Here is a 25,967-nt window from a genome sequence, read left to right on the forward strand (position 1 = left end):
CTAAAATGCTTCCAGTCATAATCTTTGGTTGATTGACTCATGGGGTACCATTTGTTTATTTTTTTGTGTGTGCTTTTAAAATATTTTCTGGTCTTCTATAATGAAAACATATTAGTATTTTAATTTTTTAAATTATTATTTTATTAAAACAAAGAAAGTAGTCCTCTCTGCTGTCTCTACCTTTCACTGCACGTCCATTCTCAGGCCACTCAGCTGGGCCCTGCCTGTACTGCTCCATCCTAAGTTGCTGCTGTCCCCTTGAAAGTCAAACCCATTTGTCATTGTTGAGCCCTTATCACTGATCCTCTGGGTGGCAGCTATGACAATGGAGCATGCCTCTTTCCTCTACCTTTCCTGCCACAGTTTCTCTGGCTCTCCTTTCCCCTCTCTGACAAGCTCCCCTTCTGCTCTAAATTTTAGCTCTAAATTCACCACTTACAGGCTACCACCTGTATACTCATTACTTTAAAGGAGAAATGTCCACGAAAGCCTCTCTTGGATGCCCCACAGTAGGGGTCCCCAGCCGCTTCCCTCCAACCCTATACCGGTCCTTGGTCTGTTAGGAACTGGACCACACCACAGGAGGACGGGCAAAGCTTTACCTCTGCATCGCTTGCATTACCCTCTGAGCTCCGCCTCCTGTCAGATCAGCAGCAGCATTAGATCCTCATAGGAGCTCGCACCCTATCGTGAACTGTGCATGTGAAGGAGGTAGGTTACATGTTCCTTACGAGAATCTAATGCCTGATGATCTGTCACTGTCTCCCATCAACCCCAGATGGGACCAATCTAGCTGCTGGAAAACCAGCTCAGGGCTCCCCCTGATTGTACATTATGGTGAGTTGTATAATTATTTTATTATATATTATCATGTAGTAATAATAGAAATCAAGTGCACAATAAATGTAATGCGCTTGAATCATCCCAAACCCCCCTAATCCCCTCCCTCCCCAAGTCCCTGGAAAAACTGTCTTCCACGAAACTGGTCCCTGGTGCCAAAAAGGCTGGGGACTGCTGCCCCACCGGATCTTTAACTTGATTTGTCCAAAGCTACTTCCTCATCCTCATGTGACCCCAACCCTCTCCTTCAGGTCCCCCAACTTGCCAAATGGTATCATCTGTGTTGCCAGATGATTTTGCCCAACTGTAAACGAATATCATTGTTCTGTGCATGTTTAAGGCAGCTTAGGTTAGGCTATGATGTTTGGTAGGTTTAGGTGTATTTAATGCATTTTCCACTTAGGATATTTTCAATGTAGGATGAGTTTATTGGGATGTAACCCCTCTATAAGTTAAGAAGCATCTGTGTTTGTCAAATGACCAAATGAACCAATCCTGAGACCTAGTTCCTGGGTGAGGGCATCTCTTAGGCCTAGGTAATGACTTGCCCACTTCATTGCACACATGTCTCTGTGATAGTCCTTAGGCTGTGCAGTAATTCCTGGGGCTGCCCCTGTAACACTTCAAGTGCCTTATGGGTAAGGAGGGTGAATTGTGGGGGAGGGAGTGGAATCGGGGTTGGGGGTTGTGTGCTAGACTTGGAGTGACCAGCTCAGAACCCTGGCTCCACTAGGAACTCTGCACCTTGGGGCATGTTCTTAATCTACTCAAACCTCATTCTGTTTCTATCCATAAGGGACTGGTAATTTGCATGGAGCTACTCTGAGGATTAACCGTGATTACCCAGCGAAAGGACACCTTGCCCGGGCTGTCTCAGGTACTCCATACATGTTCCTTGATGTTATTGATCTCATTCTTGCAACATCAGCCTCTGTCCTGGTGGGTGCTCAAGTAAATATTTTATGAATGAATGATAAGAGGGTGTGATCTTTGCCTCCATTTCCCATTGCATCATCCCAAATCAGGCCCTTGGGTCCTCATGCCTGGCCCATTGCAGGTACCTGCAGCCCCTAGCCATCAGTTTCAAGCAGGGGCTCCCCCTGCTCAAAGCCAGTGTCTACACAATCAAATTTGCATCCCTTGTTTTAGTGACATGGTCTCAGCCCAGTTCTCTAGTGTGTGGCATTCCTGCTGCTCCCCTCCACATGCGTCCTGTCTGCCAGCCTGCCCCGATCACTGTCCTGGATTTCTGCCCCATGCCACCCAGAGAAATCCTTTCAGGCAGCTTCCTCAAGATACCAGGTACCTTCCAGCCCTACCATGCCCCCAGGGATATGATACCCTCCCAGGAGTAACCATAACTAATGAAGGTCCAATTCTCAATTTGGGGAGTCTGGCAGCTCTTGAGGGAGGAGTGAGGAGGGAGGAGAGTGAGTTCGGTTTTTAAGAAGGCTGATAATGCCTTTCCTTTGAGTACAGTTTCCTTAAGGCTAAAAATAAATTCAACCTCCTCTTTGAAGACTTTTCTGATTACCACAATTATTTGCATAGCCTGGTCACTGCTCTATCTCCAGACCCTGGAAAAAATGTCATTTCACAGCCAAACAGAGACGAATGGTTTGGCTATGGTGGGGGCGGGAGGGGGCACACCTGGGGGAGCCACGGCCTTTCCTTTACAAGACTGTGATCTCTAGGCTGGGGGTGGTGGCTCATGCTTGTAATCCCAGCACTTTGGAAGTCCAAGGCAGGACGATGGATTGGAGAACTGTCTAGAAATTCAAGACCAGCCTGGGCAACACAGTGAGACCCCACCTCTACAAAAAAAAAAAAAAAGCCAGACCATGGCATGCACCTGTGGTTCCCAGTTACTTGAGTGGCTGAGGCAAGACGATTGCTTGAGGTCAGAGGCTGAGGCTGCGTGAACTATGATTTTGCCACTGCACTCCAGCCTGAGTGACAGAGTAAAACCTTGTCTCAGAAACAAACAAACATACAAACTAACTAACAAGCAAAAACAAGACTGAGCTCTCCCCATAGGCAAAAAATGGCGGCCTCCACTTGTTTTTCTCTCCCTCATCCCCAGCACCTTGCACCAGGCTTGACGATTGGAGTGTGATGTTTGTTCTGTTGTGTGGGACGGAAGAACAGAACAACCGAGTGTAGACTGTCTACTGAGCGCAAGGCCTGCGCACAGCCCTTGCACGTGGGATTTCATTGTCATGACTCTATAAGGAAGGTGATGGTTGCCCACTTTATTTATTTATTTATTTTTGAGATGGAGTCTCGCTCTGTCACCCAGGCTGGAGTGCCATGGCGCGATCTCGGCTCACTGCAACCTCTGCCTCCCGGGTTCAAGTTATTCTCCTGTCTCAGCCTCCTAAGTAGCTGGGACTACAGGTGCCCACCACCACACCTGGCTAATTTTTGTGTTTCACCAAGACAGGATTTCACCATGCTGGCCAGTCTGGTCTCGAACTCCTGACCTCAAGTGATCCGCCCACCTCAGCCTCCCAAAGTGCTGGGATTACAGGCGTGAGCCACTGCGCCCAGTCAGTCGCCCCACGTTAGAGATGAACAAACGAAGGCTTGGAGGGAATAATGACTCATGCCATCACAGAGCTAACAGGTGACAAAGCCCAAATTCAATTATGGTTTTATTTGACCCCCAATTCCATGCTGTTTCCACTTATCCTCTGTCACCAGCCTGGGTAGAAAGCATGTGTCAGCGTCTGCTCTGAAACAGATGACAGAGGCAAACTGGGAAAGCTGAGGAGAGCTTGGTAGAAGTTCAGTTTTAGTGCTCTGCAAGGCTACTGGCAGGTGCTGGAAACAGTTCTTTAGGCTGGAGACACTGTTGCCACCCCGGGCCTGAAGGGTCAGGAAAACATAAAGACAGGTTGGGCGCGGTGGCTCACGCCTGTAATCCCAGCACTTTGGGAGGCTGAGGCAGGCGGATCACCTGAGGTTAGGAGTTCCAGACCAGCCTGGTCAACATGGTGAAACCGCGTCTCTGCTAAAAATACAAAAAATTAGCCAGGCATGGTGGCAGGTGTCTGTAATCCCAGCTACTTGGGAGGCTGAGGCAGGAGAATCGCTTGAACTGGGAGGTTGCAATGAGCTGAGACCATGCCACTGCACTCCAGCTTGGGCAACAAGAGGGAAACTGTCTCAAAAACAAAAAACAAAGACAGAGCTGTGTGGACAGGCCCAGCTGATAGGGGCTGTGACCACTGGTTGAGGGATAAGCTGGTCTGGGGTGAGCCTTGAGGGAGGGAGGAGACAAACCCTCCACCTCCACTCCCATCTCCTCCCGGAGAGCTCCACTGCCAAACTCAGCTATAGCTAGAGGACCAACAGCCCACTGAGGTGTCCACAGGACCAGCTCCAAGCAGGGTGGAGAAGAGGGAGGGGGATGTGGAGAGCAAATGGAAGCTAGCCAAATGAGACCAAAGAAGTGTGGGTCTGGCCAGGTGCGGAGGCTCACGCCTGTAATCCCAGCACTTTGGGAGGCCGAGGCGGGTGGATCATGAGGTGAGGAGTTCAAGACCAGCTTGGCCAAGATGGTGAAATCCCATCTCTACTAAAAATACAAAAATTAGCTGGGCATGGTGGCGGGTGCCTGTAATCCCAGCTACTCAGGAGGCTGAGGCAGAGAATCGCTTGAACCCAGGAGGTGAAGGTTGCAGTGAGCCAAGATCCTGCCACTGCATTCCAGCCTGGGCAACAGAGCAAGACTCTGTCTCAAAAATAAATAAATAAATAAAAAGAGGTGCGGGTCTGGGATGGGGGCAGTGGGGTATTGATGCATCAGGGTGGAGGCTGGTGCCACCACCTTTCATCTTGTGGCCAAGGTGACTCCTCAAGGCCTTCCTGCTCTCAGGCTCCAGCCCCTCAATCCATTCACCGCTCAGAGCCAGGGTGATTCTCCTAAAATACCACCCAGATCATGTCCCATGTCCCAGCCCTGCTCAAAATCACTCAATGGCTTCCTTTGTAAACCAAAAATAAAATTCAATGCTCCCTCCCCCCAACCGTCTGAATGGACTTCCTCCTCTGCCAGGGCATTCCAAAGTTAACCTGAAAGACTGGCTCAGGGCCAGGCCGGTGGCTCACACCTGTAATCCCAAGGATTACACTTTTGGGAGGCCAAGGTGAGCAGATCACTTGAGGCCAGGAGTTCAAGACCAGCCTGGCCAAGATGGTGAAACCCTGTCTCTATTAAAAATACAAAAAAAATTAGCCAGGCTGGTGGTGGGCACCTGTAATCCCAGCTACTTGGGAGGCTGAGGCAGAAGAATCACTTGAACCCAGGAGGCAGAAGTTGCAGTGAGCCAAGATGACACAACTATACTCCAGCCTGAGCAACAGAGTGAGACTCCATAAAAAAAAACAACCCTCCAGGTCTTTAGATAATAACTCTTTCAATCAATTACCAATCAGAAAATTTTTAAATCTACCTATAACCTGGAAGCTCCCTTCAACACACACACACATTCTGTGCCCCTGTCCCCCCTACTCTGACTACCTTGGGCCACGTGTTCTCAGGGTCTCCTGAGGGCTGTGTCGAGGACCATAGTCACTCATATTTGGTTCAGAATAAATTTCTTCAACTATTTTACAGAGTTTGAATGTTTTCATTGACATCTTTAGGGTGAAATTTGAAGTCCTTAAGGAGGCCCTGAGGCTCTGTAGACCTGGCCCCTGCCACCTCCCCGGTCTCCTCTTGGGCCATGCCCCAGTGCCTACCACTCTCCAGCCACACCGCTCTCCTGGAGGTTTCTGGAACACTCTAAGCTCTTTCAGCTTCAGGGGTGTCTCCACACCTTCACATAGCTTGATCCTTCTGCTTAGAAGGGCCACAGCACCCTTGCCTGCCGCCCCCCACGGCCTGTCCCCTCTGTAGCTACTCTTTCATGCCACCTTCTGCCAACCTAAGCGAGGTGCCCGGGTGCCACTCTTTTGTTTTTGTTTTCTGAGACGCAGTCTCACTCTATCGCTCAGGTTGGAGTGCAGTGGCGCGATCTCCGCTCGCTGCAAGCTTCGCCTCTTGGGTTCAAGCGATTCTCTTGCCTCAGCCTCCCCAGTAGCTGGGACTATAGGCGTGCACCACCATGCCTGGCTAATTTTTTGTATTTTTAGCAGAGACGGGTTTCACCATGTTAGCCAGGATGGTCTCGATCTCCTGACCTGGTGATCTGCCTGCCTCGGCCTCCCAAAGTGCTGGAATAACAGGCGTGAGTCACCACACCCTGCCTTGGGTGCCACTCTTTTAGGGCACTGAGTTAACTTTCCTTCAGTGCATGTATCACAGTTTGTAAAGGTATCTTTGCTTATGAGATGAGTTGCTAATATCTGTCCTGCCTTCCCCACTGGACTGTAAACTCCAAGAGAGCAGGGACTGCATTTTATTTACTTCTGTATCCCCACAGGTCTGGCACACGGTAGGCCCCTCATAAATGCTTGTTAAATAATGCTTGGTCTTAATGGTATTGAGGTTGAGTCCTGGCTATTAAAAAGGGGTTCCCCTTTCTTTTCTTCCGTTTTTGTTTGCTTGAGACAGATGGTAGCTCAGGCTGTTGCCCGGGCTGGAGTGGCATAATCACAGCTCACTGCAGCCCTGACCTCCTGGGGTCAAGCCAACCTTCCACCTCATCCTTCCAAGTAGCTGGGACTACAGGCACGCACCAGCATGACCAGCTAATGTTTTTATTTTTTTAAAGAGATGGGTCTCACTGTGTTGCGCAGGCTGGTCTTGAACTCCTGGGTTCAAGCGATTCTTCCGCCTGGGCTTGGCCAAAATTCAGGATTACAGGTGTGAGCCATTGCGCTGGCCAGGGCGCCCGTCTTCTAGCCAAACAGTGCTGGTCAGATTCTGCCCTCTAGTGGTCAGATCTGGGAACTGATTGTGGCTTGTTTCAACCCCTCCCTAGATGTTTTTGACTTGCTGGAAGTAAATGGAACTCAGTAGAAAGTACTGAGTGCAGGCCCCGGGCTAGGCATCTGGCCAAGATGAATTATGACCTAGACCCTTGCTCCCAGAATTCCCCCTCAAGTCAATGACCAGCGCTATATAGATCTGTGCTGTTTCTTTTCTTTTCTTTTTTTTTTGAGATGGAGTTTCGCTCTTGTTACCCAGGCTGGAGTGCAATGGCAGGATCTCGGCTCACTGCAACCTCCGCCTCCCAGGTTCAAGCGAGTCTTCTCTCTTAGCTTCTCGAGTAGCTGGGATTACAGGCATGCGCCACCATGCCCAGCTAATTTTGTATTTTTAGTAGAGATGGCGTTTCTCCATGTTGGTCAGGCTGGTCTCAAACTCCTGACCTCAAGTGATCCGCTCACCTCGGCCTCCCAAAGTGCTGGGATTACAGGCATGAGCCACCGCACCTGGCCAGATCTGTGCTGTTTCATACGGTAGCCACTAGCTACTTGTGGCCACTGAGCACATAAAATGTGGTTAGTGAAACTGTAAAACTGAATTTTTTATTTTATGTAATTTTAATTCATTTAAACTTAAATCTAAACATTGGCTGCTCTATGGAGTAGCCATTCTTTATTCCTCTACTTTCTTAATAAACTTGCTTTCGCTTTACTCTAAAAATAAAACAATAATAAAATAAACCTTGATGCTTATTTCAGTTATTGGAAAACACTCAAGTATGTACATTTTACAAACAGTTTTTAGATTTGATCTAAATACAGATCCTATATTTCTGATGAAAAAGTAACATCCTAATTGAGATATGTGGTAAGTGTTAAATACACACCAGATTTTGAAGACTTAGCATTTAAAAATCCCATTAAAAATTCACCTGTGGCCGGGTACGGAGGCGCATGCCTATAATCCCAGCATCTTGGGAGGCAGAGGTGGGTGGATCACTTGAGGTCAGGAGTTCAAGACCAGTCTGACTAACATGGTGAAAACCCATCTCTACTAAAAATACAAAATTAGCTGGGCGTGGTCGGGCATGCCTGTAATCCCAGCTACCTGGGAGGCTGAGGCAGAAGAATCTCTTTAACCTAGGAGACAGAGATTGCAGTGAGCTGAGATCGCGCCATTGCACTCCAGCCTGGGCAACAGAGGGAGACTCTACCTCAAAGAAAAGAAAAGAAAAGAAAAGAGAAGAAAAGAAAAGACTCTCAACCTACCAAAGCAGACTCTGCATTTTAACACGATCCCCAAGCGATCTATTTGCACATTAAAGTTTGAGAAGCAGTCTCCTGTTAGACATCCAAGTGGTGATATAGGCAGCAATTCTCTGCTTGCTCAGAGACATAGGAAGCAAAGTCCAGGCTGAGAGTGAGGCTGCAGAGGGGGTGTGGGAGTTCTGAAGGGACTGTAGAAAGTGTGGAGTAATTACTAGGATGCGTGTGTTAGTATGAATAGACAAGTTAGTGTGCATGAACTTAAAGGAAGATCAGTGAGGACCGTTGCATGTTTTTACCCCTACTTTCGGCTGTGTGGGTGCAGAGCTGAGATTTTGCTGCTGAGAACCATAAGGTACAGTTGAGACTGCATACAAAGGAGTAATTATAATATTGGAATCCAAGCTAGTCAAAGAGGAAAGTGAGGATGTGAGGGACAAGAAAGAGGTGGTGGTCAGGTGGAGTGGCTCACTCCTGTAATCCCAGCACATTGGGAGGCTGAGGAAGGAGGATCACTTGAGCCCAGGAGTTTGAGACCAGCCTGGACAACATAGGGAGACCCCATCTTTACAAAAATTACAAAAATTAGCCAGGTGCAGTGGTGTGTGCCTGTGGTCCCAGCTACTCGGGAGGCTGAGGTGGGAGGATATCTTGGGTTGGGAATAAGAGGAAATCACTGTTGGCTTTTCTTGAGTAGTAGAGTTGTTCAGACAAAAGCAAGTGACTATGAGGAGGAGCTTCCTAACTGGGGGCAAGAGAGTGGGAGAATGAGGCCCAAGATGGACAAGGAGAGGCGCTCGAAAGTTGAGAATCCCCCGGTATTCTGACTGGCAGAGGTGGTGGAGGTCCATGGCGAGAGGGCAGGGTGTAAGGGCACAGCTGGAGCCTGGCTCTGCTGAGCTCCCAGCTCAGGCAAGTTCATCCCTCCAGGCGCTGCTTAGTGTGAAAGGACGCTGTGTTCATCACTGGGAGAATCACTGGGCTTCTATCTCACAAACAACAATAACAATGAACATTTTAACTCTGCCCTAAGCATTTGAAGACTGCTATTATTTTTCATTCTTACAACTACCCTATATTATTACCACCCTTTTTACAGACACGGCACCAAGGCTCACAGCAGTTAAGTAATATGCCTGAGGTCACACAGACACCAAAGACATTTGAATTTGGATTCAAACCCAGGTCTATCTAGCACCAAAGCTTGCTGGTGCGGCTGGCGATTTACCTGGGAGCGTTTGTTTATGCTTCCACTGAAGATTCTGATTCACAGGTCTGGAAAGAAGTATCCCCAAGGGAACGTGCATGTTTTCACAAGCAGCTCAGGTGTCTCTGAGGGTCAGGGAAGATTGGAAAGCATTTCGCTGGCCCTGCCTGCAGCATGGTGGATGCCAGGCTGGTTCGGTGGCCCAGCTTCCTCATGGTACCACCCACGTCCAGTTATAGCAGTTTCAGTCACCATCAACATCCGCCATGTGCCTTTCTCACTGCCTTTCACCTAGATGACCTCAGCTGAGGAAGGCACCAGAAGTCACAGGAGGTAGAGAACTGCAGTACGATTTCTTTTCTTTTCTTTTCTTTTCTTTTTTTGAGACGGAGTTTTTTCTCTGTTGCCCAGGCTGGAGAGCAGTGGTGTGATCTCGGCTCACTGCAACCTCCATCTCCCAGGTTCAAGCGATTCTCCTGCCTCAGCCTCTGGTGTAGCTGGGACTACAGGCATGCGCCACCACACTCGGCTAACTTTTTGTATTTTTAGTAGAGACAGGGTTTCACTGTATGTTAGCCAGGCTGGTGTCGAACTCCTGACCTCAGGTGATCCACCCGCCTTGGCCTTCCACAGTGCTGGGATTATAGGCATGAGCCACTGCGACCAGTTGCAGTGTGATTTCTAAGTAGAGAGATGGGCCTCCAGCCTCACAGTCCTTTAGTGCCGAAGCTGGAACAAAACCTCACTTCTGAGACATCCAAATCCACCATTCTTTCCACCATTCTGAACCCAAGAGGCGGAGGTTGCAGGGAGCCGAGATCATGCCACTGCACTCCAGCCGGGATGACAGAGTGAGTGAGACTTCATCCCCCCCAAAAAAAAGAAAGAAAGAAAAAGAAAAACAGAACCAACTTCTTTCAGAAAGTTAGTGATCAATGCATGGGTAGAGTAACACATTAAATGCTAGGTAACCAGACAGCTATGAGAAGGGTTTGGAGGACCAATTAGTAGAGCCCTGGAGCTGGGCTGGAGGGTGGCAACAGAGAAAGTTCTCTGGATCCACCACTCCAATGAAGTTTTCCCTACCCGTGCCCTTCAGGTTCCACCTGGGCCCACCCCTTCCAGGCTGCCACCACCCCCTCCCACCAATCACTAAGCTTTAGCTACTCCAGTCCTAAAATAAACATCAGCCTAACCCCTTTCACTCCCCCACCCCTCTTCCGGCAGCCGTGGACTTGACTCCACTTTCCTCCCAGGTAGTGTTGCCAGAAAAATACAAACGACCAGTTAAATACGAATTTCAGGTAAGCAATGAGTACTTTTTTGAGTATAAGTATTTCCAAATATTATATGGGGCAGTGGGATATGCTTACATGAAAAAAAATTGTTTGGCTGGGTGCAGCGGCTCATGTCTGTAGTCTCAGCAATTTGGGAGGCCAAGGTGGGTGGATTGCTTGAGCTCATGAGTTTGAGATCAGCCTGGGTAGCATGGCAAAACCCTGTCTCTACAGAAAATACAAAAATTAGCCAGGCGTGGTGGTGCTCACATCTGTAGTCCCAGCTACTTGAGAGGTTGAGGTGGGAGGATGGCTTGAGCCTGGGAGGTGGAGGTTGCCGCAAGCCAAGATCGCACTACTGTTCCAGCCTGGGAGTGCAGAGCCAGACCTTGTCTCGGAAAAAAAAAAAGTTTGTTGTTTATCTGAAGTTCAACTTTAACTGGTTGCCTTGCATTTTTATTTACTAAAGCTGGAACCCTACCCCAGGGGCACCACCAGAGCCTCCCCAACCGTCCCAAACTCCCTCTAGGTGGTTATTTTCTGGTTCCTCATTACTTTCAGGGTAAAATCTCAATTCCTGGCCCCCTGCCTCCTTGGCCAGCCCTTTTTCCTACCCCTTCTACCGCATTGCACCCTCCACCCCACATCCTAGCTTGCTGGGGCAACTGGCCCTAAGCCCCTTTCCCTCTGCCTGGAGAACCTTCTCCCCTCCTCCAACTAGGCTGGTTCCTAACACCTCCTAACACTCTACTCAGTTGTCACCTCCTCTGAAGTCCTTTCCAGAACCCCCACGCCATTCCCCACACTGGGTTAGCAGCTTTCTCTGGGATCTGGAGAAACCAAGTGAATATTTCTTTATCTGCCGGCGCTTGTCAAACTGTCAACATTGTAATAATCTGTCATTTTACTGGCTCCCTTAGATTGTGAGTTTCTTGAGAGCAGGGGCTGTGTCCTTTCAGCCTTCCCACTTCTAGAACCGGAAATTCCTGTCTGGTTGGCAGACAAAAAGAGCTTACTTAATAATTTCGCAGATAAGGCCCAAGAGAAAAAACATGATTTATTGAATGCCTATTGCCAGCGAAGCACTGCTGCTCTGGGCCAGCTGCTTCAGGTGTTACTTTTGACCCTATAGTCAGAAAAAGGGCTCTGGAGAAAAAGCACGCAGCAAGGCTTGTGTGGGCTTGCCTCGTGTGCCCCATGTTCCACTCCCCCAGTCGGGCAGATATGAGTCGCTGGTGATTGCTGGCTGGAAATGGAATCTCCTTGGATATTCACCATCCTGGTGGTTCCAGAAAGTGGAGGGTGTTTTGTGGAGAAGGGGCCTGCTATGGTCTGGATGTTGTTGTCCCCGCTCCATTCATTTGTTGAAAGTTAATCCTCAATGTGACAGTATTAAAAGGTGGGGCCTTTAGGAGGTGATTAGGTCATGAAGGCGGAACCCTCTGGAATGGAATTCATGCTCTTAGAAAAGAAGCTGGTGGCCAGGTGCAGTGGCTCATGCCTGTAACCCTAGCACTTGGGAGGTGGAGGAGGGCAAATTGCTTTAGCCTAGGAGTTCAAGACCAGCCTGGGCAACATAATGAGACCCTGTCTCTACAAAAAATACAAAAATTAGCTAGATGTGGTGGTACATGCCTGTAGTCCCAGCTACTCAGGAGGCTGAGTTGGAAGGATTGCTTGTACCTGGGAAGTCAAGGCTGCAGTGAGCCATAATTGTGCCATTGCACTCCAGCCTGGACCACAGAGTGAGATTCCGTCTCAAAAAAAATAAATAAATAAAATACAAACAAAAAAAAAAACAAAAAAAAACCAAAAACAAACAAAAACCACGCAGGTTGGAGGGTGTCTGTTCCTTCCTTGGCCATATGAAGACTTAGTTAAACGATATCATCTGTGAAGCAGAGGGAGCCTTCATCAGACACCTAACCTGCTGGTGCCTTGATGTTGGATTTCCCACCCTCCAGAACTGTGAGCAACACATTTCTGCTGTTTCTAAATTACCCACTCTAAGGTATTTTTGTTGTAGCAGCCCAGATGGACTAAGACAGCCCAAGTGTAGAGAGCATGAAAAAATGTCGGGGATCTGGCCAGATTCCACGGGCCATGCATTTCACCTGCGGTGTTACTCCTTGAACAAGGGGGAAACAGAAACTGAGCAGAACTGTACTTGCTCTGGTGAGATCACACCTTGGGTGGGGACTTTCTAAAATGAGGTTCTTGGCCCGTAGGAACTGGAATTACATTGAAGGGTTGGGGTGTCTGGGGGAGCTAGCCCACCATAATGGCCACCAGTCCCCCTAAGTAACTCCTACTTAAACTATATTTACATAAATAAACATACATAGTGTGCATATGGGGGGCAGTTTAAAAAAAATTTTTTTTTTTTTTTTAATCTCTGTTTTGGGGCTGGACGCAGTGGCTCGTGTCTGTAATCCCAGTACTTTGGGAGGCTGAAGTGGGCGGATTGCTTTGAGCTCAGGGGTTTGAGACCAGACTAGGCAACATGGTGAAAACCTGTCTCTACGAAACAAACCAAACAAAAACAAACAAACAAACAAAATTAGCCGGGTGTAGTGGCACACACTTGTAATCCCAGCTACTCAGGAGGCTGAGGCTGGAGAATCAGTTGAAACCAGGAGGAGGAGGATGCAGTGAGCTGAGATGGCACCACTGCACTCCAGCCTGAGAAAAAAAAGACATTCAGTGGTGGTGTTGTGTGGTGCTGACCTGCAGCTATTAACACAAGATAAGCACTTTAAACAGAGTTGGTCAACTACTGGCAGCCTTGGTGTCATGGAAAGAACTTGGACTTTGGAACCCCGGAAACTCAGGCAAGCCTCGGTGATGTTTCTTTCTTTTTCAATTGAGACAAGGTCTCTCTATGTTGCCAAGGCTGGGTCTCCAACTCCTGGGCTCAAGCCATCCTCTGGCCTTGGCCTCCCAAAAGTGCTAGGATCACAGGCGTAAGTCACCATGTCCAGGCTCCAGTAATATTTCAGAACTTCCCCTAAACTGTTTCCTCCTTTGCTACTGCATTCTTCACTGGGTTGAGGGTTAAGACCTACCTAACAGTAGTAATCGACATCTCAATGCAGGACTTCTGAATTCTGACTCCAGGAAAACACCTGCTTTCCTGGTTGAGTAATTCTAAACAGAGATTCTAAGTTCCATCTCTAGGTTTGCGTGTTTGCAGTTTTAAACTCGAAAAGTGCATTTATCTCAAAAGCACAGAATTATCAAGGATTTTAATTACTGATTTATTTCTAATGTAAAAATGGGAAACAAATGGCCTCCAGTAGGAAATTAATTTAATCTGCATAGTCATGCAATGGAATACTTTACGGCATTAAGATTGTGCTTTTGAAGACTATTTAGTGAGAAGAAAAATGTTCATGATAAAATATTAAGTAAAAAGAAGGGCAGTAAACGAAACATCATACAATATACCCCACTGTAGAAAAACAAAATACATACAGAAATGTAATAGCCAAAGAAGGCCCCAAAGCGAACGCTTCCCCCTAGGAACTAGGAGGGGTGGAGGGAAGTTACTTTCTTCCCTGCATTTCTGTTTCTTTTCTAGCTTCCCATCAATATCATGTATTGCCTTTAAATCCGAAAATACCGCCGTGTTATTAGTGAGGCGTCGTCGGGGCTCTGAGAGATGCGCGCGCCCGGGACAGACCCCTGCGCCCCCTGGCGGCGCCCCGAGGCCCCGCCCCACGAGGCCCGCGCGACGGGGCGGGGCGCGGAGCCCCAGCAGAGCCCAGCCCTGCCCCGCCCGGGAGGACTTGCAACACTCGGAGGCCAGGAACGCTCCGTCGGGAACGGCGCAGGCAAGCCAGGGGGCCTGGGCCGGCGCCGTTGGGGACTGTGGGCGGTGGGGACTGGGCCAGGGTTGGGGCGGCCACTCGCCGGGGCACCTAAACTTTTCGGAGCCCGCTTCCGGCTTGCCCGCTCCTGGGCCCAAGGAGCCGGTTCCAGAATGGGGATTTCCCCGCCTGGCCCTTGGCGTTTCGCTCTTCCTGGGCGCGCGGGTGGGCCGCCCGGTCTGTGGAACCTGCTTAGCCTTGGGAGCCCAGCAGCGTGTTGTGGGCACTGGTGAGCGGAGCCAGGGTCTGGGGGTGTCCTTGTGTCCCCTCTTTCGGGCACGAGTGGCCTCTCTGTCGCCGGGTCTGTCCACCATGGCAGCCCGAGTGACCAGCCATGTGGGATGAGGGCTTTCATGGCCCTCAGCTGGTGAGAAGAGGGAAGAGGGGGGAGACAGCCAGGGCCTGGCACGGACCCCAGGTTGCCCCCGCACGCGCTGGGGCCAGTCTTGATGTAGACAGGTGAATATTTAAGGGGTGGGGAAAGGGGGTCCTAGCTTGCAGCTCGGGCAGAAGCCAATGAGCAGCTCAAGTGTTTGGCATGGAGAAGTGGCCACCTCTGTCACCATGACTTTGCCCTCTGCCAGTCCCACGTCCCGCTAGTTTCCCTGCTGGGTTCACAGAGCTACAGCGGAGTAACATCCCCCTCGTGACTTCTTTGGGTCAGAGTGAAAACAAAACAGGGAAACGAGAAAAGGGAAAGCAAGTGGAGAGGCTGGGGCAGGAGCCAGGGACCAGTGGGAGGAAGCAGAGGGAGGCTGCTGGGAGGCCAGGCCCTGACCTTGTGGGGTCGGCACCAATTCTTGTCCTATGGGGTCTCCATCTCCTCTCACTCCTCTGTGGCCTCTGCGTGGTACCCAGGAGTTTGGGGTTCTACCTGAGCACCCTGGACATGGGATAAGTAGGCCTGGGAACGCAGGTCAGAGCCAGATGTCATGGAAGGGCCCTCAGGTGTCCAGTTCTCTGGGCTCTGAAATATTCATCTCATCGGTGAGCTTTGGTTTCCAAGCTGGCGCCTTTGGGCTGGCCAGCGGTGGCAGGGGAGCCAGGTGCCTCCTGGGGCTGCTTTGTTGGCACAAAGGGGGAGCCATACTTCCTCCTCACCTGCCTCCTCTCTTTGTCTCTCCGGTCATGAGGATCCAGAGAACCAGTTTATAGCTTAAATGGAAGAGGCAGGACCACAGTGTCAGGGGCCCTGTCTTCCTGTGCTATGACCTCAAGGCCTCACTTGTAAAAATGAGCACATCAGAGAGGTAATGATGGGTTATCCTGTAAGTGTTGGGAGAGCCTCGTGTCATCAGCTGGGGTAATAGCCACCTGGGCTCAGCTTCCTCCCCTGGGAATGGGTGCCTCAGCCAGACGCTGTCCACCTCAGAGCACCTCCCACCGCAGGCCTCACCCTGGCCCTTCAGAAAGAGCAGAAGCCACAGAGAAGGGAAACACACATACTTGTGTGTTTTCAGAAGGCTGAACTGGGAGGACCAGAGAGTGGAAGCTTATACACTTCTCTGGGAAGAAGTTCTGCTAATGACATGGCTGACCATGACATGGGCCTTCTGGACCTATTCTGTTGGGGACACTGGAAGGGATGACCTTGACAGAATCTTCCAACCCTAAGATTCTGGGATTCTAGGCCAAAACCTGTGTCTTGTTTTGAAGTAGAAATGATATCCAGAAGTCCACAGGCCACACTGGCAGGTACCTCCATTGGAGGGGAGGGAGTTAATAATGGGCCCCCACTTTTGTCTGTAATGATTTGTGCTTTGCTCCGTTGCACAGAGGTGAGGTTTAGGGGTGCCCATTTCCTGGTTCTGTGCTAGCTGGATATGTCCCCCAGCCCTTGGCAGTAAATCCTATGGTGGGATAGCAGCTGTGTGGAATGGGGAAAGGGGAGGACCCTCGCCAGGGATCCTGGCACTGGGCTGACCCCCTGAAAGTGAGAGGACATGTCTAGTACTTCATGTGACTGCTCTGAGGGGCAGCTAGGTGGACACACAAAGGTTTTAAGAGAGGAGGAGTTAGGATATGAATGATTCTCAGGGTTGGGTGTCTATAATACAAAGGTGGCCTGGATCAGCATCCCACAGAATGTTAATAGGTTTGCCTCGATAAAAGTGGTTCAGGCTTAAGGAAGTTTGAAGGAACACTGGGTTAAACAAAGCTGAACAGGGTTGCTTATGGCAGGACTTCTCAGGGGCTGAATATGCCATTGTGAATTTCCAAGAAGGGGGCGTGGATTGTTTCTCAAGAGTCATCTGTTCCCAGTACTCATTCATTAACGTCTCCTGGGGCGTGTTCTTTAGAACAGTCAGGGAAGTGCCTGGCTAGGTGATTCTGTTTCTCCACTCTCTGGCTCCCATAAACAAGTCCCTACTCCTTTCCCCCACATGGGCTGATTTAGGGATAAAAGGAGGCCAGGGGATGTCATTTGCCTGGATTCCTGTGGCTAGTTCATGAACCCAGGTCAGTGGACTTCCTGCCTCTACTCTTTCTTTTCTAGAGTGTTATAATGTTTAGCTCGGGGGTAACTGATCACCCAGGAAGAGCCAGCTGTAGGCTCCAGACAGCATTATGGGTACAGTTTGGGAGGGTATGGACAGCCCCATACTGAGAACATGCCATGTTCTTCTGCTTCTGAAGGTGTCCTCTCAAACGGTTGCACATCAGTAGTGACCCCCCAGTGTAGGTTCTTGGGGAGCCATGCCATTCTGCCCTGAAGCCTTCTGTTAGGCTATTCATTCGGAATCAGAAACTGGCAGAGTGGACTTTGATCTTTCAGGTTTTTTTTTTTTTTTTTTTTGTCGCCCAGGCTGGAGTGCAGTGGCGTGGTATTGGCTCACTGCAACCTACGTCTCCCATGTCCCAGGTTCAAGCGATTCTCCTGCCTCAGCCTCCCGAGAAGCTGGGATTACAGGCACGTGCCACCATGCCCGGCTAATTTTTGTATTTTTAGCAGAGACGACGTTTCACCATGTTGGCTGGGCTGGTCTTGAACACCTGACCTCAAGTGATCCACCTGGCTTGGCCTCCCGAAGTGCTGGGATTACAGGCATGAGCCACTATGCCCGGCCATTCTTTCAGTTGAGGGGAATTGTCTTACTGATGTTAAAACTCGGTCTAGCCGGGCACGGTGGCTCAAGCCTGTAATCCCAGCACTTTGGGAGGCCGAGATGGGAGGATCACGAGGTCAGGAGATCGAGACCATCCTGGCTAACCCGGTGAAACCCCGTCTCTACTAAAAAATAAAATTAGCCGGGCGAGGTGGCGGGCGCCTGTAGTCCCAGCTACTCCGGAGGCTGAGGCAGGAGAATGGCGTAAACCTGGGAGGCAGAGCTTGCAGTGAGCTGAGATCCGGCCACTGCACTCCAGCCTGGGCGACAGAGCGAGACTCCGTCTCAAAAAAAAAAAAAAAAAAAAAGTCGGTTTAGAGATGTGGCTCTCACAGTGGAGTCAGTCCCAAAGCCAGGACAAGAACTTGGGTCCCTGCCTCCTAGCCCAGGACCCAGGCTTCAGATCAACTTTCTGCAGGGGAAAGAAATAATGGTAGCAACAACAGCTTGCTCAGCTCCTTTCTCTCTATCGTTTTGATCTTTGCTGCTTGCCCCCCACCCTGGGTGCTGCCTATTCATGCAGGTGCCTGCTACAGGTGCCTCAGGGGCTTCTACTCCTGCCTGATATAAAAGCAAAGAGGCTGAATTTTAAATCAGGCATGAGATCTGGGCTTAAACTCATCTCTGCTGTTTGCCTGCTCTGGGACCCTAGATCTCTTTTTCTCTGAATTTCAGTTTTCTCATCTACAGAGTGGGATGGGGGTAAGAATACCTCACAGCACTGTTGCAAGGCTCAGATGTGCCTTAGTTATTATAGGTTGAGTATCCCTTATCCAAAATGGGGACCATTTTGACAATTTCCTTCCCTCCCTTTTCCTTTACCCACTCCAGCTCCCTTCCACCCCCAAGAAAACACTTTACTCTCCAACTCCAGCACATAGGCACGATACCCATGGGGGCAGACATCTACAGTGGCAGAAGCACATGGATTTTGGATTTTTTCAGATTTGGGGCTATGTATATTATACTTACTGGTTGAGCATCCCTAATCTGAAAATCTGAAATGAGAAATGCTCCAGTGAGCATTCCTTTGAGTGTCATCTTGGTGCTCAAGAAGTTTCAGATTATGGAGCATTTTGGATTTTGGAAATGAGGGATATTCAACCTGGACTTCCTTAGTTGTGTAGTAAGTACTGGAAGTGGTTCATCTACTCTAAGTGGTTTCCTTCCTTCCCTAGCAATTTTATTTATTTAGTTTTTGAGATGGAGTCTCGCTGTGTTGCCCAGGCTGGAGTGCAGTGGCGCCATCTTGACTCACTGCAAGCTCCGCCTCCCGAGTTCACTCCGTTCTCCTGCCTCAGCCTCCCGAGTAGCTGGGACTACAGGCGCCCGCCACCACACCCAGCTAAGTTTTTGTATTTTTTAGTAGAGACGGGGTTTCACCGTGTTAGCCAGGATGGTGTTGATCTCCTGACCTCGTGATCCACCCGCCTTGGCCTCCCAAAGTGCTGGGATTACAGGCGTGAGCCACCATGCCTGGCCCCTTCCCTAGTTCTTTTTTGGGGTTAGTTATCAGTCTCGTTTTTCTGTCTCTTTCCCCTCCTAATCTTGAAGTTCAATGAAAAGACAGGAGATGATGAAACAAAGAAGGAAGTGAACAAGGACTGCGCTCACAAATATTTCAGCATCAGCTTGCTAATGTCTTCCTCTTCCCTTATCTGTACTCCCAGGCCATCCTGACTTGGGTGGGGTAACCTGAGATTACCACTCTGATCACAGGATTCTACTCCAGACAAGGGTGGCAGAGCTGCGGTGCCTGGGTCCTCTCGTGATCCCCAGGACAGCCTCTCCCTCCTGGTAGCTTAGAGCCACCCCTCAGTCTCCGTGGGTTCAGACAGAGGCCACCCTGGCTAGAGAGGGGGCTGGGAGGGGTGGCCTCGAGTTGGGGGCCAGAAGTCGAGGGCTGGCAGTCTTTTTTTTTTTTTTGAGACGGAGTTTCACTCTTGTTGCCCAGGCTGGAATGCAATGGCGTGTTCTTGGCTCACTGCAACCTCTGCCTCTCCGGTTCAAGCGATTCCCCTGCCTCAGCCTCCCTAGTAGGTGGGACTTCAGGTGTGCGCTACCACGCCAAGCTAATTTTTTGTATTTTGTAGTAGAGACGGGGTTTGACCATGTTAGCCATTATGGTCTTGATCTCCTGACCTCGTGATCCACCTGCCTCGGCCTCCCAAAGTGCTGGGATTACAGGCGTGAGCCACTGCGCCCGGCCTGGTCTTAACTGTTTCTGAGCTGAGAGGTCACTAGAGAACTGAGAGAATGGTAGCTTGTTCTGGTTCCTCCTTGGGAGAGGGTGTGTGGTGGTGTCTGTCACTCAGAGTGGGCGGGGCTTGGAAGGGACGTTCCAAACCCATGACCAAGAGGGCTGTTCTGGGGTGGAGCAGGAACTTTCTTGGCTCTGGGGTTTCCTTGTCTGTCAAATGACCAGGTGAGATCCACAGTCTAAGCCAGCTCTGATATTTTAGTGTTTAGATCCCTGTGGCTTCATCCTCTTAATCCCAAAGTTCAGGCTGATGGAAGGATATTCAGTTGATTCTGGGCCCCCTTGGTGCAGAATCAGGCCTGGTGAGTTGCCCAAACGCGCTCCTGGGTATATCTTTTTACTCATCTGCTCTCATGGCTATGAGGTCAACTGTGCCCTGGGGTAGGAGGATAAAGTGTTTTCTTGTGGGGGCAGATAAAGGAAAAGGGAGGGGAACAAACTGTCAGATCTGGGTTGTCCTCCTGCGCCTGCTGGGTGGGGTTTCCTGAGGATGCGCATTCTGAGCTATTCTTTCCACTCTGGGCATCCGTCCCTGGCAGGGAGGAGGGCAGGCTGCCTGGACCAGTCAGCTGCTCCTTTCCATCCCTCCGTCCAGTACACACACTTTCCTCTTGCTGTAACCCCAGTAGGTCAGGCCTCCTCTGCAGATTCCGGAGGCTTAACCCTTCAGATACCCCCAGGAGAGCCCTAGCCGGGGCCTCAGTAGGCCAACAGCAGGATTACCACACTGAGAGGACTCCAGGGGACGATGTGCTTCCATCTCTGCATCTGAAAACCATGCCACCCAGCAAGTCCTGCTGTCTGAGCTCACCCACTTGTGCCGCTGCTGTCGTAGAAAGCAGGGGCTCTGGTTCCTTCCTAATGGGGGACTGCGGCCCTGAGAGAGGAGCAAACTTAGATCTATAATGGGCAAGGATAGGGCACAGTCTGAATGCCTCGATACCAGGCATTGTGAGGCAAGGAAGAGTGTTCTAATGATTTGAGCTGTCTGCAGCCAAGGGGCTTGCTCCACGTTAATGGAGTTCCTTCAAGCAGAAGGTGGGCCAGACGCGGTGGCTCACGCCTGTAATCCCAGCACTTTGGGAGGTTTCGGTGGGTGGCTAACTTGAGGCCAAGAGTTTGCCAGCCTGGCCAACATGGTGAAATCCTGTTTCTACCAAAAAAACAAAAAACAAAAACAAGCAGAAGGTGAATGCCTACTGTATTTTGGGAAAATTCAGGCTTCCAGTGGGAACCTTAAAATTCCTTTTTAGCCCCTGCAGACTGTGAGCCCCTCTAGTAGCTGCTGGCAGAACCCAGAAGATCTGATTCCTAGTCTTTGGGTATCATCCTCACTCTCGGTCAATCTCGTGATCTCTCTCCCCTTCTCCCTCCTTCCCTTCCCCTCCATTCTCCAGTCTCCACCCTTAGACATAGCTATGAAAGTAAACACTGACCCTTTCCCCCTTTGCTGCTACCTAGGCAGATGCCAGCCCTACACCTCATCCCTAGCGGAGGCCTCGATGATGTGGAAGTGCCCAGGGCCCTTATGGAGGCTGGGCAGGAGCCCAAGAGCAGGCTCTAAGGCTGCCAAACGTGGCAGCCACGGGCCCCGGAGGCTCTTGCCAGTCTGACAGTGTTCTTGGCACTGCTCAGAGGTGAGTGTGGCTGAGTTTAGCAACTCCTCTGGCTAGCATTAATGCTGGGGTTTCCTCTCCTGTGCCCAGGTCTCTCTATGCAGACAGCTAGGATGTCGTCCTGTCCCCAGGACCAGCTCGGTAACCAAGGACAGGTCCCTGTGCTATGGCTGTCTAGTTAGTAAAGTGAGGGGTTGGCTGGCCTTGGGTGAGTTTCTTTTCAGCTCTGACCTTTATGTATCTCCATGCCTGGGCTACCCTCTTCACCCGGGGCTACTGGCCAGGGTGTTAGCCCCGTGGTGATGTGGAGGGCCTGAGTAGTTTGGCTTTCACTTGCGTCAGCCTCCTGTTGTCATGAGAGGGTTTTAGATGGAAGCTATGGCAGAAGTGATGAGAAGTTGGCTAGACAGGGTGTTTTCAGGTGAGGGATTAAGAGCAGGAGCTTGGGAGTCAGTCTTGGGGCTCATTTTGACTTCATCACACTTTAGCTTGGTTATCCTGGCCAAGTGATTTAATTCTTCTGTGCCTCGATCTCTTCACTTGTAATGGGAATAATAATAACAGTATTAACTTGCTGGACTGTTGTAAGGGTTTAATGAAAATAACCAACCTTTATCCCCATTGATCAGGGGTCGGGTTTCATTCTAAGCACTCTATGTGTATTTTCTTTTTTCTTTTCTTCGAGATGGTGTCTCGCTCTGTGACCCAGGCTGGAGTGCAGCGGCACGATCTTGGCTCACTGCAACCTCCACCTCCCAGGTTGAAGCGATTCTTCTGCCTCAGCCTCCCAAGTAACTGGGATTCCAGGCGCCTGCTGCCATGCCCAGCTAATTTTTATATTTTTAGTAGAGATGGGGTTTCACCATTTGGCCAGGCTGGTCTCGAACTCCTGAGCTCAGGTGATCCACCTGCCTCGGCCTCTCAAAGTGTTGAGATTACAGGCGTGAGCCACTGTGCCAGGCCTGCTATGTGTATTTTCTCACTTAATTTTTATAGCAACTCTGTGGAGGGTACTATTACTAGTGTGAGACCCATTTTCCAGGTGAAGAAACTGAGGCATAGTGAGTTGAAGTGGTCATGGCAGTTTCTGGTGTGGATGGGCTGGTGGCTGAGGTGCCCGGAGGACTGGCCTGGAAACTGCTGTGTGCAGGCAGGCCTACTAGCACATGCTTTTGAAACCAAAAGCCTGAAAGGGAGGGGCAAGGGAGGCAAGAGTGAGGCTCTGAGTCAGCACCCTCTGAGCTGTACCAGAACCTTGGAGTCCTGGCGGCCCATGCAAGGCTGACCCTTCTCTCTGAGTCACCTTTCACCCGGTGGCTGCCACAGCCCCTTGGTCTGGAAAGTTACCTATTTGCCCTGCTTGGCTCAGAGGAGGGAGCAGGGGCAGCTCTCTGGCCAAGCAAAGGTCAGGCCCTGCAGAGCCGAGTTCCCAGGATTATAGTCTATTGTTAGAGGAGGCAGTGGGCTTAGAGGTCGTGTGGCCCCCACCTTATTTCACAATGGTGCACCCTGAGGAGGTACTGGGACACGTCATGGTGACATCATGGTTGGGGTTTCTGCCCACAGAGCCTTTCTGGCCAGTGCCTTTTTTTTTTTTTTTTGAGATGGAGTCTTGCTGTGTTGCCCAGGCTGCAGTACAGTGGCGTGATCTCAGCTCACCACAACCTCTGCCTCCCGGGTTCAAGTGATTCTCCTGCCTCAGCCTCCTGAGTAACTGGGACTACAGGTACACGCCACCATGCCTGGCTAATTTTTGCATTTTTAGTAGAGCAGGGTTTCACTATGTTGACCAGGCTGGTCTCGAACTCCTGACCTCATGATCTGCCCACTTCAGCCTTCCAAAGTGCTGGGATTACAGGCGTGAGCCACTGCACCAGGCCAGCTTTGTATTTCTGACCTGACATTCTTGCCCTGGTTCTATCCCATTCCCTCTGGGGAGATGGAGAACAGCTTTCCTCAAAATAACCCACTTAGAGACCTGGACTTTTGTTCAATTCCCCCTCCTCAACCCTCCCTGCCACTTTCCCCTCTCTGAATTAATCCCAGTGATCATAAGAGAGAAGAGTTAAGACAGTCCTTTATCTGATCCCTGAACTGTGCAGTGTGCCCTAAAAAGAGACGCTGGTCTCTCTTGCTTCCAGCAGAGCCTCTGAGAGCCTCTGGTGTCTGCTGACCTGCATCTGGGGGTGTCCTCCTTGGGGATCCTAAAGCCCCTGTAGATGCTCTAGAAGAGGTCGTGGCCCTGCCAAGCCCAGACTGCCAGGGCTTGTCCTTACTGGGGATGCAGGGGCCCTCTAGGGGCCTCCTTAGCTCTTCCTAAGCCTGCATCTCTGCTACCTCAGAGGGGACCACCAGGCCCAGAGGACAGTAACTGGCAGAGGAGGCATAAGAGCACCGCATAACATAAAGGACCTGGACCCAGGCTCTAGAAGGTCTCCATCCCGGTTATGCCACTGACCTGCGAGTTCTGGGGTCCTGGGGAATCACTTCCCTGTTCAGGGCCTGCATTCTCTCATCTGAAGTGAGCATTTGGAGCTTATGGCCTCGAGGTCCTTTCCAACTCGTTTGGGGTTCCCTCCCCCTGGTTCCTTGGCCCTCCCCTGGCTGTGGGACTCTTCCTGCTGCAGGGAAGGCATTCCCTTGACCTTGTGGCCTGACTCCTCAGCTTTCTCCTCCCTGCTAGCCCTGCACCTGGAAAACAGGCGGAACTCACAGAGAGCCTGGGATTCAGAACATCTGTCTCCTGCTCCGCGGGCGCCGAGGGGCCCTGCACTCACTCTCTCCTCCCTAGCAAGGCCAGAGAGCAGCCGTGGTCGCAGGCTGCCACATGCCTTTCTGACACGCCACTGCTGTTATTTGAAGGAACCAGAAAGTCCTGTCTCAGGCTGGCCCTTTGGCACAGCCTCCCCGCCCCCAGCCCCTGTACAACCCACCCCTGCTTCTCAGGCTTCCTGACTGAGCCTGCCACTGGCCCCCGGGTCCCTGGATCCCTTCCCGCTTGGGGCCTGGCAGCTCTGGCGCTGGGGCTAGCTTGTTTTCCTCCACTTCTCTCCCTGGCTCCCCACTTTGAGCCTTAGCTCCAACCCAGCTCTGGCTTCCAGGCCTGGCATCCCCGTGGCAGCTGTGGCAGGGGCGGAGCTGACCCTTTCAGAGGGTCCCAGCTGGACCTGTGAGTTGCCGGGAGGCTGTGCCTGGGCCATCTGGCTTCTTCGCTGGTTCTGCTGTCAAGCCACCAACACTGGAAGGTTTTCTTAAATGAGAACAGGGAGTTCCCAGGCTCCCTGGTCCCTGTCTCCTCAGCGAATCCCTCCTCCTGCTTTCCTGTGGCTGGGGAGCTGCACAGTGAGAGGCCCGTAGACAAAAAGCAGGCGCAGAGGCAGGAGGGACAAGAGCCCAGCTGGTGGGGAGGCGGCCTGTGGACAGCAAATGACACGCTGCCCTCTAAGGAGAAAATAGGAGGTGTTCCTCTCCACAGAGGCAACCTGGATAAGGCTGGAAGTGGGGCCACGAGGCTGAGCGAGCTGGGTCTGGGTATTCATGATTGCTTTTCTCCTCTTCCATTTCAGGTCCCAGCAGCTGGGATTCCCCTTCAGCCTGTGAACGGCCATGTCCAACCCCAGCGCTCCACCACCATATGAGGACCGCAACCCCCTATACCCAGGCCCTCCGCCCCCTGGGGGCTATGGGCAGCCATCCGTCCTGCCGGGAGGGTATCCTGCCTACCCTGGCTACCCGCAGCCTGGCTACGGTCACCCTGCTGGCTACCCACAGCCCATGCCCCCTATCCACCCGATGCCCATGAACTATGGTGAGTCCTGGAAGGGCAGATGGAGGGTGGGTGGGAGGGACAGCACTTGGAGCAGATGAGGTCACCACCTCCTGCCCCCTTTCTCTTCTGGTTCCCTTTAAATCCCTTTTCTCATCTTCTCTGTTGAGATCTCTCCCTCTGTTTCTCATCTTTGTTACCCTCCACTTTTTCTCTCAGCAACTGGCCCCCAGCCACTTGCTGGCCCCTTTGTTCAAGGAGACCCACGAGGCATGTCCCAGAACAAGTACACACCACAGGAGAAAGGGGCTGGGTCAAGTAATGACTCCTGAGGGGTTACCTCAGGGCACCGGCTCTGTTTCCCAACAAGCTGCTGCCACCTCCCAGACCTGATGGAACTTCCTTAGGAACTCCTTTGGGAACCTGAACCACTTTCCTCATCCTTTAAAGTAAATCTGACTTTTGCAAAAGATATTTGGAGCCAAGTTTGGTAAATATCATGGCAGGGACATGCTGTGTTTGGTCAGAAATGAGGTGGGGCTGGGCGCGGTGGCTCACGCCTGTAATCCCAGCACTTTGGGAGACTGAGGTGAGTGGATCACCTGAGGTCAGGAGTTCGAGACCAGCCAGGCCAGCATGACAAAACCCCATCTCTACTAAAAATACAAAAACTTAGCTGAGTGTGGTGGCGTGCACCTGTAATCCCAGCTACTTTAGCTGAGTGTGGTGGCATGCACCTGTAATCCCAGCTACTTGGGAGGCTGAGGCAGCAGAATCGCTTGAACCCAGGAGGTGGAGGTTGCGGTGAGCCAGGATCGCACCACTGCACTTCAGTCTGAGCAACAGAGCGAGACTCTGTCTCAAAAAATAAAGTTAGACCTG

The 25,967-nt window shown here is 50.9% G+C and overlaps 2 protein-coding genes across 3 annotated transcripts in view; one reads left to right on the plus strand and one right to left on the minus strand.

The window, feature by feature from the left end:
• Positions 1–25,967, minus strand: part of PNKD (paroxysmal nonkinesigenic dyskinesia) — a 74,129-nt gene that overhangs the window by 37,316 nt on the left and 10,846 nt on the right. The gene's annotated exons all lie outside the window — the stretch shown is intronic.
• The window catches only part of TMBIM1 (transmembrane BAX inhibitor motif containing 1), an 18,761-nt gene continuing 7,017 nt past the window's right edge, over positions 14,224–25,967 (plus strand). The window contains exons 1-4 of one of the 2 annotated variants that reach the window (XM_011932274.1): positions 14,224–14,300; positions 21,165–21,340; positions 22,948–23,045; positions 24,886–25,127. In XM_011932274.1, the coding sequence (XP_011787664.1) occupies positions 24,926–25,127 (202 nt within the window). In that variant the 5' untranslated portion in view covers positions 14,224–14,300; positions 21,165–21,340; positions 22,948–23,045; positions 24,886–24,925. The remainder of the gene's footprint in view (positions 14,301–21,164; positions 21,341–22,947; positions 23,046–24,885; positions 25,128–25,967) is intronic. The other variant, XM_011932275.1, reaches the window with a different exon arrangement.

Source organism: Colobus angolensis, unplaced genomic scaffold (genome assembly GCF_000951035.1).
Source record: "Colobus angolensis palliatus isolate OR3802 unplaced genomic scaffold, Cang.pa_1.0 Scaffold95, whole genome shotgun sequence".
Lineage (NCBI taxonomy): Eukaryota > Metazoa > Chordata > Mammalia > Primates > Cercopithecidae > Colobus > Colobus angolensis.